We start from the raw sequence: 13,138 nt of genomic DNA, 5'->3' as shown, positions 1-13,138 counted from the left end.
CCAGTTTCATGCCAGAAAAATATTATATATAATTTGCATTTTCAAATTCTTTGACACACAAAAAAAAAAAAAAAACTTTATACTGTTCACATATTTAGAATTCTTTTGTTTGCCAATGGTAAGACTTCTGCCACAGGCAGTTTTTTGGAAAATCGTAATTTTCATTTTTATAAAATAAATTTAAAAAAATGGTTAATAATAATTAAAATAAAATAAAAATTCTTTAAAAAAATAAAAATTATGTGGCACTAATGTGGTGCCATCGACATTTGCTCAATTGTTTTGCACGACATCAATGTGGTGCCACTGGTTGGCATAGTGTTGAATTTTGGTGAAATGCTGGGATGAAACTTACTAAAATATCATATATCTGCTATTGAGTTTTGAAATTTAACATGTTTATATGACACTGCTTTGTTCTTTCCAACATATAGAAATACATATATCTAAAAATCAATAAATACCACAAAACATATAGACTGGATTATGATATTAAAAATTGATAAAAATAATTAAAAAATACCTAATTATTTGATAAAGATAATTTAATAATAAAAAGAAAAGAAATTAAATTAATAAAAGAAATTTAAATGCTGTAAACAGTACTTCTTGCAAGTTTTTAATATGCGACAATATATTCATTTGAGAAGTGATATCTATATTTTTATTAATAACAGATTGGATAATTAAATATAAAACTTTTTATTAGGTATGACAAGGATAGTATGGTATAACATGCATTTTTAAACAACATTTTTGTATAACTTTGAGACATTGATGATAATTGAAATATGAAGAGTATTAAACTAGTTTAAAATATTACTGTGCAAACTAATTCATTCTTAGGGCGCATAGTGACAAAATGCTAAAAAAATTAAGCACCTTAGCCAAAAGAAATAAAGTATTTCATTAAATTCATGGATATATAAATTTGCATAATTTTTAAACATGGAATGTTTTCTGTTTTATAATGATGCATTGTTTTTCTAGAAACATTTTAAAAAATTAATTTTAAATGTGTATCTCTTAAATTGTAATATTTATTTCTGCAACAATACAATAGTTTAAATATTTATTTCTACAACACTGAAGAAGTACAACATCGTGTATTGTAAAACAAATATCTTTTTGGTTTTGATAATGGGGAGGAAAAAAATTAAGGCAACTTCTATAATATTTTTCTTTATATATTAATCATTTCCACAATAAGAATCTGTGCTCTTTCTCAAAAATGAATAAATTACCAGATAATTTGAATGGATACATTTCTGAAAATATTCACATGAAGGAGAAGCATTGCATGACCGAAAATTTTGTACTTGATTTTTGTATATATGTTACGGCCAAAGTCCGAAATCAGCCGATTCGCGTTTTGGCCAACGTTGCTGTAAACTTACCGGCCAATGTCCGATCTTTTCTTGATTTTGGGCTTTGGCCGGCCACTTCGCGAAGTGGCTTGGGACGATCGGCCAAAGTAGGAAAGAAAGAAATCAAAAGCAGATTGTTTTACACACTGTTAAAAATGAAGTATTTAAAAATTAGTACTTCTGTGTACCGTTTTTTTTTTTTTTTAAGTACAATTGTTTCAGAAACGAGTTCAAATATAAGTGACACCTCTGAGTTAAAAATAAGCTTGCAATATATAAAAAATATGATCTCGTGTTATTCTGTTCTCATATTAAAGCCATAAATAGAAATTATTCAGTGTTCAGCAACAACGTGGTAGCGTGAAGATTAGATTTCGCACTAGAAAATGACGACTTATATCTTAAGCAAATGTGTTGCGTATCGTGTTATGAATAGAAAGGTAAACTGAGTACTTAATTTGTCAACTACCTTTAAGGGTGATCCTTAGTTTTTTTCTGCTCCAGGAGCACGCTGTCGCACTGGAATCGACAGACGTACAGCCTATCGGTCAATCTATATTTATCACATCGGGCTTTGGCCAAGGATTCCCAGCCACTTCGCGAAATGGACAGCCAAAGTAGAATGTACATTATTGATTGCAAGTACTTCGGACTTTGGCCAATTCGCGAACTTCGGGCTTTGTCCGTAACATATACAACAACAAATAAGTATTGACATGGTTGGTCTGGAAAGTATAAATTTCTTTCTGTGCAAAACTACCACGAAATTTTTAATAGAACAATACCACGTTCTGAGTTATTTAGATACATTTTTTTCCACAGAAAAGAATAACAGTATTTAGAAATGGTCAAACTATAAATAATTATCTCATTTCTACTTAAATCTGAAGTGTAGTAAAGGCCTTTTTTTTAATGTTTCACATTTTGATAATTTAATAAAAACCTCCTTTTAGGCTTCTATGCAAAAATAAAAGAAATGTTCTTATTTTAACTTTTAAAAAAAGATTAAAAATAAAACCAGGATTATATATTTTTTTGGGGGAAAAAAAAGGAAATGCTTTAACAATTTCTAGTTTTCAAACATAATGGAAATAAATTCACTAACTCAAAAAGGTGCCAGCTCCATAGTTAGAAGTGAATGAAAATAAAGAATGTCAATGGCTGCATTTGTTAAAATATATTTTTTTAAACTAATGCAAGATAATATATCACACTGTCACAAAAAATTAACAACATTCATCATGTGTAGAAACTTCTTCAATGTATAAATTTAATGTGTATGTGGGTTTGTTTTTTTTTGGTCACAATTCAATGGTTCTTTCCCCCCCCCCCTATCACAACATTAAAATACCTTAACAACTTAATGATATTGTTTAGAATTTCATTACAATAAAGGTCAAGTTACAAATTACAGGAAAAAATGCATTAATTCAAACAAAATTGATATCATTGAATAGCCACTTTTTAACCTTTAAAACAGATAAAATATTGTAAATAATTTTTGTGTACTAATATGCTTTGATTTTAAAATGGAAATATGTTCTTAGTAGGTCTGTAGTACCCAAGAAGCAACTTTCTGCCAAATTTTATACTCCTAACCTCAATGGTTTAAAATATACATTGCACAGCTAATCAGAAAAAAAAAAAAAAAAACTTTATATGTATAGAGATATTTCAAAAGGGAATAGGGAATATATATATATATATATATATATATATATATATATATATATATATATATATATATATATATATATATATATATATATATTCGAGTTACAAAAAGAGAAAAACCAAAAATTGTTTAAAAAAATTATTGAATCTGATCCCAAAAGAATTAAAAACTTTTTTTATTCCTTTAAAATTTTAAATACAGATCTAGATTTTTTTTTATAAAAATAAAAATTTAGCATGATTGGTCCAACAAATAATAATTTTCAAATGCACAAGGTCATTTAAATAAAACATCATGAAAAAAAATTTAAAAAATTGAAAAATCTATAGCTTTAAAGTTAAAATTTTATCATATTGGATAATAAGCAACTGACTATCACAATTACACAATGCAACAAATTAAAATTTAATGCAATCAGTAAAAATCTCTTTAATAGACCATTCAAGGGATTACTCTAAAATGACATATAAAGTAAGAGCGATAATCGAATGTGTAACGTACTACAGAGGTTTCATTGAAATGTTTTTTTTGAGCAGCTTCTCCCATGTTTGATATATCTCTTTGGCAGAACAAATTCACCCTGCTTTATTCTTATTTTCCATTGACAATTCAACCTTTTCTTCTTTAACAAAACATAAAAGTTTAAACATGCATTAGTTAGACATAACTAACATGAATTCTACACAATCTAAAGTATTAAAAATTGTAGTTTGAATGTTTTTCAAGTCACAAGAAGTTTGGCTTATTAAGCATTTCATACTGTTCCTTCAAGATAACCATTCCAGTGTTTCAATACACGGCAATGCTAATTTTTGAAAAAAGTGGGAGCTTATTAAGCATTTCATACTGTTCCTTCAAGATAACCATTCCAGTGTTTCCATAAACGGCAATGCAAATTGTTGAAAAAAGTGGGAGTGGAAAAAAGGCCATTAAGCATTATCTTAATATGTACTGGCCCCCCTGGATCTATTCCATCCAGGGGGGCCAGTATGGATTCCCCCACTGAATTCTTCCCTTTGATTAATTTTCTACCTTGATGCATCTGGTAAAAAAATCTTTATGAGTATGTTTCTAATTTATCATATACAACTTCAAGGAAAACAAGAAAAAATAATTTTTTTTGGGGTACTTCTCAAGAAAATTAAGCATTTTTAAGATGTTCAAAAATGGTACCCAAATTTTTCATGAAGCTATGCCACCTGATCATTCTATACTCAATGCCTCATGAAGTTACCACCTAATTACATACTGCACGGAACACTCAAAATGCGATCATTTATCACTATTTATAAAATAATAAAATCCAAGTCAAATATCAAACTCAATTGTGTTTAGATTTTTTGTTTTTGTTGAGCTGCAAAAGACTTTAGTTTGGATATTATTTATTAATCATTATATATATTTTGTTAAAAGCATGATGTGTTGAACAGAAGTTTTAAGGGGGATAAAAATCTTTATTTTCAGTCAAACTGCTTATATTGTGGTTTTTCTAATGGCAACTATGCACTACATAAAATCTCTTTGATTTTATCAACCGGTTTTCCTGACAGCCTGAAGGAAGAAAGAATATTGATGGTGCACCTTTTGCCTTAAAATTATATAGAGAGAGGGAGAGAGAGAGAGAAATAAAATACTATTTATAAATCTTAAATTGGCAAGAAAAAGCAAACATTTGAAGAGTGAAAATATGTTTTCTGTCATAAGCAATAAATAAGCAATATATACAAGATAATTAAAACATTTAATACTTAATTAATTAAATAACTTCCAAAATACACTATGGTAATTTAAAAAAACACCTAATAATTATGAATGAAATGTCATTCTTCAAAATGGCATAACTTGAAATGTCCCAATCTATTAATGGTCCAATCACTTTCAACACCTTTTGTGTACTCTCTAATAAATCTGTAATAAACAATGTATCATAAACTTTAGAAATCTTTAAAATATTCCAATTAAATTACATAAAAAAAAATCAAATAAACAAAATATTGAGCATTCACATTTTCCTATTTAATGCAGTATTCTGTTTTTGAGCATTTTATAAATTTTAAAATATGTATATCAACAAGAAATTTACATTTTATAAATCTCATACAGAGTTGTTGAGATTTTCAGAAAATCAACATGCAATAAAATGACTGAATAAATGTATATATATATATATAAAAATAATAAAACCTTATTGAGGATTTAAATTATAAAATAGTTTGGCTATGTCTTTTCAAATAAAAGAAAAATAAAATAAAAATTAATGAAATAAAACAAAATGAATTGCCATATAAGCATATTTTGGTTGAAGCTGAATGCAGATTCGAAGACACTGAAGAGACAATTAACATTTTAAAATTAATTTTAATATCCTTTCCGAGAAAGCATAATTATTTATAAGCAGAGACCCGGAGAAGGCACGTTGCCACAGTGCGGTACAAAAGCAGAAGTAAGGAAGGGGAAGGGATGAAAGCAGAAGTAAGGAAGGGGAAGGGATGAAACAAATGATCAATAGTCTTATATAACATGGGATTTCCGGCCACATGGCGATTAAATACACGTGTTGAACTTTGACAATGGAAACGGAGGGATCACTTTCACTTGAAACATGGAACTGATAGCGCAGTAATTTTTACATAGCTTCATACATGGAATGACATCAGGAAGCAAGAGAATACTTTAGAATGACCCTGACATGGGCCGAATTAAGCAAAAAATTTAGAAAATTAATTTGGATTAAATTAGATATTAATATATATATATGTATTGAAAGCTTATTTATAAATATTGAACAGTGCTTCTTAAGAATTCGGCTTTAGAGCATTTTTGACTATCTATAATGACCCATCTTTCAAGACTATAAAGCCTTAGAAAATTCTATGAGAATGAATGAATACAAACACTTGATTTGTTCAATCTGTGTTAAGAATTGCACGATTTTATTTTTTTAAAAATAATATTGTGCAATTCTTATATTGTGCTTAAATAAATAAATAATATAATGCAATTTTACTAATTATGCTCACAAAATGGAATGTTTAAAATAGATTGTTGAATGCAACCATTAACCAACAAAATAATTTTATATGATAGGGTGAATATTAAAGCTCTCAAATGCTAATAAAAACTGAAAAATATCCATTTACCAGTTTCATAAAGGAGAAAAATGATTTTTGTACCTGTAATTACATATTTTGATATCATCTTTCACAGCCTCTGAATTCACTTTACTTTGCATTTTCATATCTTCTAAATTCTTTATAATGTGATAGACTACAGTTATTTCAGCATAACGTTTCTGATTATCTAAAAATAAATAAATATTTAATTTCATCTAAAATTAAAGAACAAAATAAAATAAATGAAACTACGCATATAAAAAAAATCAATAAAATTTTGAATGGTGTGATTTTAAGTTTTCTTTTTTATAATTTTACTGGAAAATGATCTTATTCTTTCAAACTCAATGTAATTAATGAATAAGCATTTTATTGTAACAACAATAATACTGCAATAAATGCTTATTTATTCAGTATTGCAAAATTTGGAAAAATTAGAACAGAAGATATAAAGTTATAATTTTTAGAAACTCACATATACAACATCTTCTGGAAAGTTCAGTTCAGATATATTAACATCTCATTTCCAGACGGGCCTTAATATTTCTAACTGTTGTTAAATAATGTAAAGAAGCTGAGGTGGCATTTCCCTCTTCAAACTTCCACCTATACCAGCAGAATGATGTTTGATTCTCGATGCCAAATTCCATAAGTGTTAGGCCTATGTTTATAGAGAATCTTTAATATAATCAAGTTTCAAGTCTCCAATCCTCTGGTTCCAAAGCATTACCACCAGGTCAATGCATCTTCAACTTATGTAAAAATAAGAAATAAATATAGGGACGAATATTGTCACTAATGTATCTAAATACATTCACAAACCACACACTGTAAAACATGAAATTTTGTTGTAATAGCTGGAATCACTAGGGACATATGGATTTTTTGATAAAACAAAACAATCATTTTTCATATATTACAACTTGAGAGAAGATGTAGCTAACCTACTCTATTTTCATCACCTTGTTTTGTAGCAATAAAATGTTTTGGTATAATTGACATAGGACTAATCGATTAAACAGTTGTAATCCTGCACAGTTTTCTAGTTAAAAATGTAGTTAGGAGGTTTAGTTAAAATTTAAAAGCTACTGATAAACTTACCATCATCAAAAATAATCCCTATTTGGTAAGGAAAAGAGATGAAAATATCACTGAATTTTGTAAGCAAATCTTGCCTTTCTTTAATATTTAAGGATGAATAGTTCCTTTTGATTTCTGCAATAGCCTATGGAAGAAAATATTATTTTAAAGTATATAAAACAACAATAAAAGCATGTAAATTGCAATTTTCATACAATCTAAGAAAAAGATACATATGTTATTTCTACAAATAATAAAGATGAATATATGTGTGTCCATGTTTTGGCAATCTACAGGCCAAACAATGAACTAAAGCTGCTAAATTTGACACATATCACTCTTGATAGGAAAGAATATACACTTAAGAGCAGTTTTATTTTTTATTATTTCAATTAATTACAAATTATGCTAAATTTTGCCATTTTTCTGCTATAACTTCAAAAAATATTATTGTACAAAAATAGATTTTACATTTTAAAATTTAAAAAAAAATGTAATAATACTAACAATCATGCAAAATTTTCCAGAATGTTGGCAATTTTTTTTAAAAAATATTTCTTTGTCTAATTTCTGCAAAGGACTTTGAAATTCAAACCATTTTCATTACTTCATTAAATATTTTATCACAGGTTTACTTCTATTTTCGCAAGGTAAAAAACGAAAGATTCTATTCAGTATCTGAGTAGTTTACAAAATGAATAAAAAAGTGAAGCTATAATACCACAGAAATTAGAAGAGATGAATCAACTATGTTCTTAATAACACCAAGATATTACATAACCAGTCTCCATCAGAAAGGTTCATGTATACAATGAACAGAACACACGTAAGACAATTCAAATAGAATAGCTTTAAAGTTTAAAAATCTGATATGGTCTGATAAAAAAATCTGATATGATACAATTTAACTGAAATAAATATATTTAATACCCTTGGTAATAGCTAGTTTCAAATATATTATTTTGAAAATATTAATATAAAAATATATATATTGTCGATGATATATTTATATTAAATCAATTAAAACATTTAAATCAATGTTAGACATGCTTCTGCATACATAGAACTTTCATATAAGACTAATATTAAGTTATTAGAAATATGCTTGAATCATTAGATTTTTAGATATGCATTTTATTTTTTTATTTCTTTGATAAGGTTCAGGTTTTTGAGCAGAGTTCAATAAAGAAATTGTTTTTATATTTATATAATTGAAAGATAAATATATTATCAGAAATGAAATTTAAAAATAACAAATTGAATTTAAAATCTCTCATCTATAATGATACTTATTTGTATGCTTATAAAATGCAACCAAAAATTATAACAAATTATACTGTAATCTGTGTAACATTCATTGTTACAGATATAATGAAATTACAATTAAAAAAAAAGAACTGTTTTGTTAGGAAGATGATACTTCCCATTGTAAGAGTAATTCATATAAGTCAGTAAATTAAAATTCAATACAGTTATTCTCAGAAAAATTCAAAATTTCAGAGGAAAAAAAAATCCAAAAATGCCTAATAAAAATTAGCACCAATGTAATTAGGTGACCAAATTAATAACATATGAAACAAAAAATAATTACAATGGAGCTGAATAAGTATTTCATAAATAGCATATTTAAAATATTTCAATATTTTGAAAAAAAATTATTGCTATCACTGAATCAGGGCTAATTAATATCATATTAATAAAACATTGGCATTGTTTTGATAAAGGGTTATTAATATGATATCTCCATTTCTTAAAAACTCATAACTCTATCTCATGTCTTTTCACTTTAATTATTAATATGTTGCAGGAAAGTTCTTATGAAAAATATAATTGCACAGAAATTATGTGGGGCACTAAAAAATTAATAATAGAAATACATTAACATTTGCCCATAAATTTTTGATGTCTCAAATAAATTACAATTTGTTTAACTATACAATTAAAGAACATTTTTTTGAATAGACATTTCATATTCTTTTTTTAAACTTACATGTTAAATAATTCTAAAATTTCAATATTTTTAAAAACTACATTTAATATTCGATTTATTTGATAAACATACTCATTAAATTATCTTTGTAAAATTTATAATTAATTATGTAACTTTCCTTAATTAAAAAGAAAATCAATTTGTAAATAATACATAACTACTATATCCAAAGAAAAAATAAAATAATGAATAGTTTTAAGAAGAAAAAATCTTTGTAATATAACTGAAAATATTCAAGAAAAATCAAATTAAGAATACAGAACATATTGTACTTTTTCATTAACTCAACAGCAGCAAAAATGCTTACCAAATATATTTCCAGCAAGAAGAAAAACATGATTTTTATGCCATTTTTTTTCCTAAGACTGTAATTTTTAGTGCCCCTGCAAACATTTTGGCAATTTGCAAGTGAACCATTAACTAGGACTCAAACTTGTAGTAAGTACTTAAGAAGTATAAATTATATGGATTCTTATCAAAGCATTTTAATTAATAGACAAACAGTTTCAAATAACACTTACATCGTCAGTAACCAAGCCTTTCAATGACTGAAAATCCCCTTGTGAGAGGTATGATGAGACAATCACTAAAGCCTAGAATATTTATACACAATCAAGAAATTTCAAAATGTCTGGAACATAAAGTAAAGATTTCATTTAGGTAAATAGCAATTTCTTCACCAGATATTTTATCCACATGTTTATGATTATTTAAAAATTTTTTAACAAAGTTAACAAATCACTTTAAGATTGAATTAAAATAATATAATTTTAAAATGATCTTAAAGTTCTCCGCCATAACTTAAAAAAAGAACTTTTATTCATAGAATATGAAATAAGTTATTCATATAATAATCAGCAGAAAATTATGCTGTATGCATGGAATTTTAAAACTACAATCACATGCTTTTTTTTATGTAAATAGAATTTCACTAGCTGTGCATTCTGCAATTTATATTATTTGGAAGTTAGTTTATTTTCTGTTGCATCCTACAACACCTGTGGATTAATGTATTTATTTCTTCCTATCAGGACTCTAAATAACAAAATACTAATATAACACTGTAAACAAATATATCTTAGTATCAGTACAAAAATATTTAGATCTATTTGCAAATGTTGTATAATAATAGCAATTTTTAAAAATTTTGCAGTTTTAGAGTAAAATAATTCTTAACAACTTAATCTTCAAAAAATAAACGAAAGATAGCTGGATTTTAAAAATAAGTGTCTAACAAGAAATCAGTGTTGAAATTAAAATCATTAGCTTTATCTATATGCAAATAACATTTAAAACAAAATAAAGCAACTTTCGAAAGTCTTTTTTAAAAAGCCCTACAAATGTAAGAACTTTTTAATGATTATTATTAGTTCTCTTTTATAATGATTTAAGTGTATCATTACTTTTAAAACCTTAAAAAAGACGAAAGAATAAAATATCAAAATATACATCTAACAATTTGAGAAATATTTACTATGATTCATTCACTAAACAATGTATGAAAACAGAAATTTGTAAACAAACAAAATCTTAACAGTAGACATATTTTTTTTTTTTTTTTTTCCTATGCAGAATTCAATAGTCAATTCATATACCATGATACAAGTTATTGCGCATGCTATGTTATGTTGCACTTTAACACATACTACTTGTAACAAATATTAGATGTTCAATGGATTTTAAAATTAAATCAATACAGTGAGCATAAAATGACTCCATTAAGTTATATTTATAAACAAATTTAGGTTAGACTTGTGGACATGATATTGTCATCAAATACTGTAAAAATGATTTTTTAAAAGACTATAGCTCATCATATTAAAACAGACACCAATTGCAACGGTTGGTTATAAAAGAAATGATTCAAGAATTCGGTAACATATCAATACTCTTTGATCACATCTTATCCAGATTAAATTTACTACATTTTTTTTAAATCTTGTCTTTCATTCTCCCAAATTGTTTTACTAAATTACAATTTTATAAGGCTTTAACCCATATAAAATCATTCAAATATTCATACAGCAAATTTGAATAATTCATGACTGAACTTTCAATCATGAGAAAGCAGTTTTTCATAACACATTTACTTTACAGTACGCAAATATGAATTTATATGAAAAACTTTAGATTTCAACATTTTATCCATGTATGTAAACACTATAATTGTACAAATTATTTATACACAATTTTATTTTCACATATTTCAGGGACAATAATGAATCAAAAAATTTAAATTCTTCGACTAATGAAGAACATTATTTACGGACCTGCTTAGAACCTTCAGTAAATTCTTTTAATGAGAAATCTTTGTCTAAGTATGGCTGAATGATAAAAGTGGCTAATATCCAATTTCTTAATGATAACAATATTTGTGGGCGCATTACAGGTATAAAATTCATTAAAACAGGAGGTTTTCTTTTTTCTTTATTTCCATCGTCACCTGAGCTTGAATTGATACTACGTTGTTGTAACATGTTAGACAGTTTTACTGCGACAAGGAATTTCATATCTTCCAATTTTTGAAAGAAAAGTGAATTTTGATAAGGATCTTTTATTTTGAAAGAGTGCCGTAACAGATCAAGAGAATATATCCTTTGTTTTTGTCTTCTAACTAAAGTAGAAAAAATTCTCGACGAAAGTCTATTCATTTTGCAACTGATAAGAAAGTGTATTCCTTTTATAAGCTATAGCTCAAACTTTAAATTCACAAAATTAAATTTTTGTTAGTAAACAGTAAATTGAAACACAAAGCGTTGTCACATCTATTGCCACCATGTACTTTACAAAATCAAAACTAAATTAGTCATCAAACCTTTTAGGTACAGATGCATAATCCACGAATTTTTGAATAACAAATAATTTTGCTATTGTTATTTTTAAATATTTGTTCCAAATATCTGTTATTTCAATCATATTATTTATTAAAAATATTAATTAGTATTGAATATAAAATGTATTAATTGTAATTAATACTGAATTTACTAATTTAAGTAACGTATGATTTAATTAATTAATTTATTTCAGCTTACTTTTTAAATTTAATTTTTTTCAAAACTATTTATTTAATTTATTTATTGGAGTAAAGCATTTTCTGAAAAAAAAATGAATGAAAAATAAATGTCATTTCTTTAAAATGTTTACTTTAGATCAATATTCTACCAATAGATGGCGTCAGCAGAGGAACAAAATGAATGAATAGAAAGTCATTCCACAGGCAATTAAAAATGATCTTTATGGAATAGTGCATTGTCAAATGCGAATATCGGAAAGTCAAGGTTGCTACCATTAAGCAGAGCGGTGACTTCACTGGGAAATGTGAACTCACCGCTCTGATAAATTTCAGTGATAATAGGATAATTCAGTGATCACTTCTCGGATAAATTTCAGTGATATGCGATTCAATGATACGATAATTCCAAGAATAACCGATCCGTTAACTTTTCAACCCATTCATAAATTTCTCCTTTTCTATTTATTTCCGTTAAGGAGACACAAGAGAAGAATGTTTTGTGTTTCTGGGTTTCCTTTCCACCTCCTGGTGGGTCGGGGATCAGCCAATACCCCTTCTTTTCTTTCAGGGATGTCAGCTCAGACCGCTTGTTTTGACAGCGCAACCGTGGGGAAACCATGGGGAGTTGTTCCTTTGCGGTTTTACGTTGAAGGAAATGCACGACTCTTTTTATTCCTTTTCCTTACAACATATTTGCCTATTACCGACATTAAGATTTTACTTTAATATTGTATATAAAATTGAAATTGACTGACTCTTTAGATATCTTTTTGGTACATTCACCTAAGAATGATCGATCTTGTATTCATTTTTAAGCATTATGAATAAAATATTATTTATTTTTCAATACATTTTTCAGTATTTCAAGGTAAAAATATCAATATTGAGGAAACTTGAAAT

General features: G+C 26.6%; 1 protein-coding gene across 1 annotated transcript; it reads right to left on the bottom strand.

Moving 5' to 3' along the window:
- Window positions 1–4,764: 4,764 nt before the first annotated feature.
- LOC129962401 (m-AAA protease-interacting protein 1, mitochondrial-like) lies at window positions 4,765–11,989 on the bottom strand. Its single transcript, XM_056076158.1, has 5 exons — window positions 11,496–11,989; window positions 9,747–9,818; window positions 7,257–7,380; window positions 6,216–6,342; window positions 4,765–4,950 (listed from the first exon to the last, which is right to left on the bottom strand). Exons 1-5 carry the CDS (start codon window positions 11,874–11,876, stop codon window positions 4,863–4,865), a joined length of 792 nt encoding a protein of 263 aa, XP_055932133.1. The 5' UTR covers window positions 11,877–11,989; the 3' UTR covers window positions 4,765–4,862.
- Window positions 11,990–13,138: the final 1,149 nt, after the last annotated feature.

This window comes from Argiope bruennichi, chromosome 2 (assembly GCF_947563725.1).
Source record: "Argiope bruennichi chromosome 2, qqArgBrue1.1, whole genome shotgun sequence".
NCBI lineage: Eukaryota > Metazoa > Arthropoda > Arachnida > Araneae > Araneidae > Argiope > Argiope bruennichi.
This window is presented reverse-complemented; position numbering and strand designations above follow the sequence as displayed.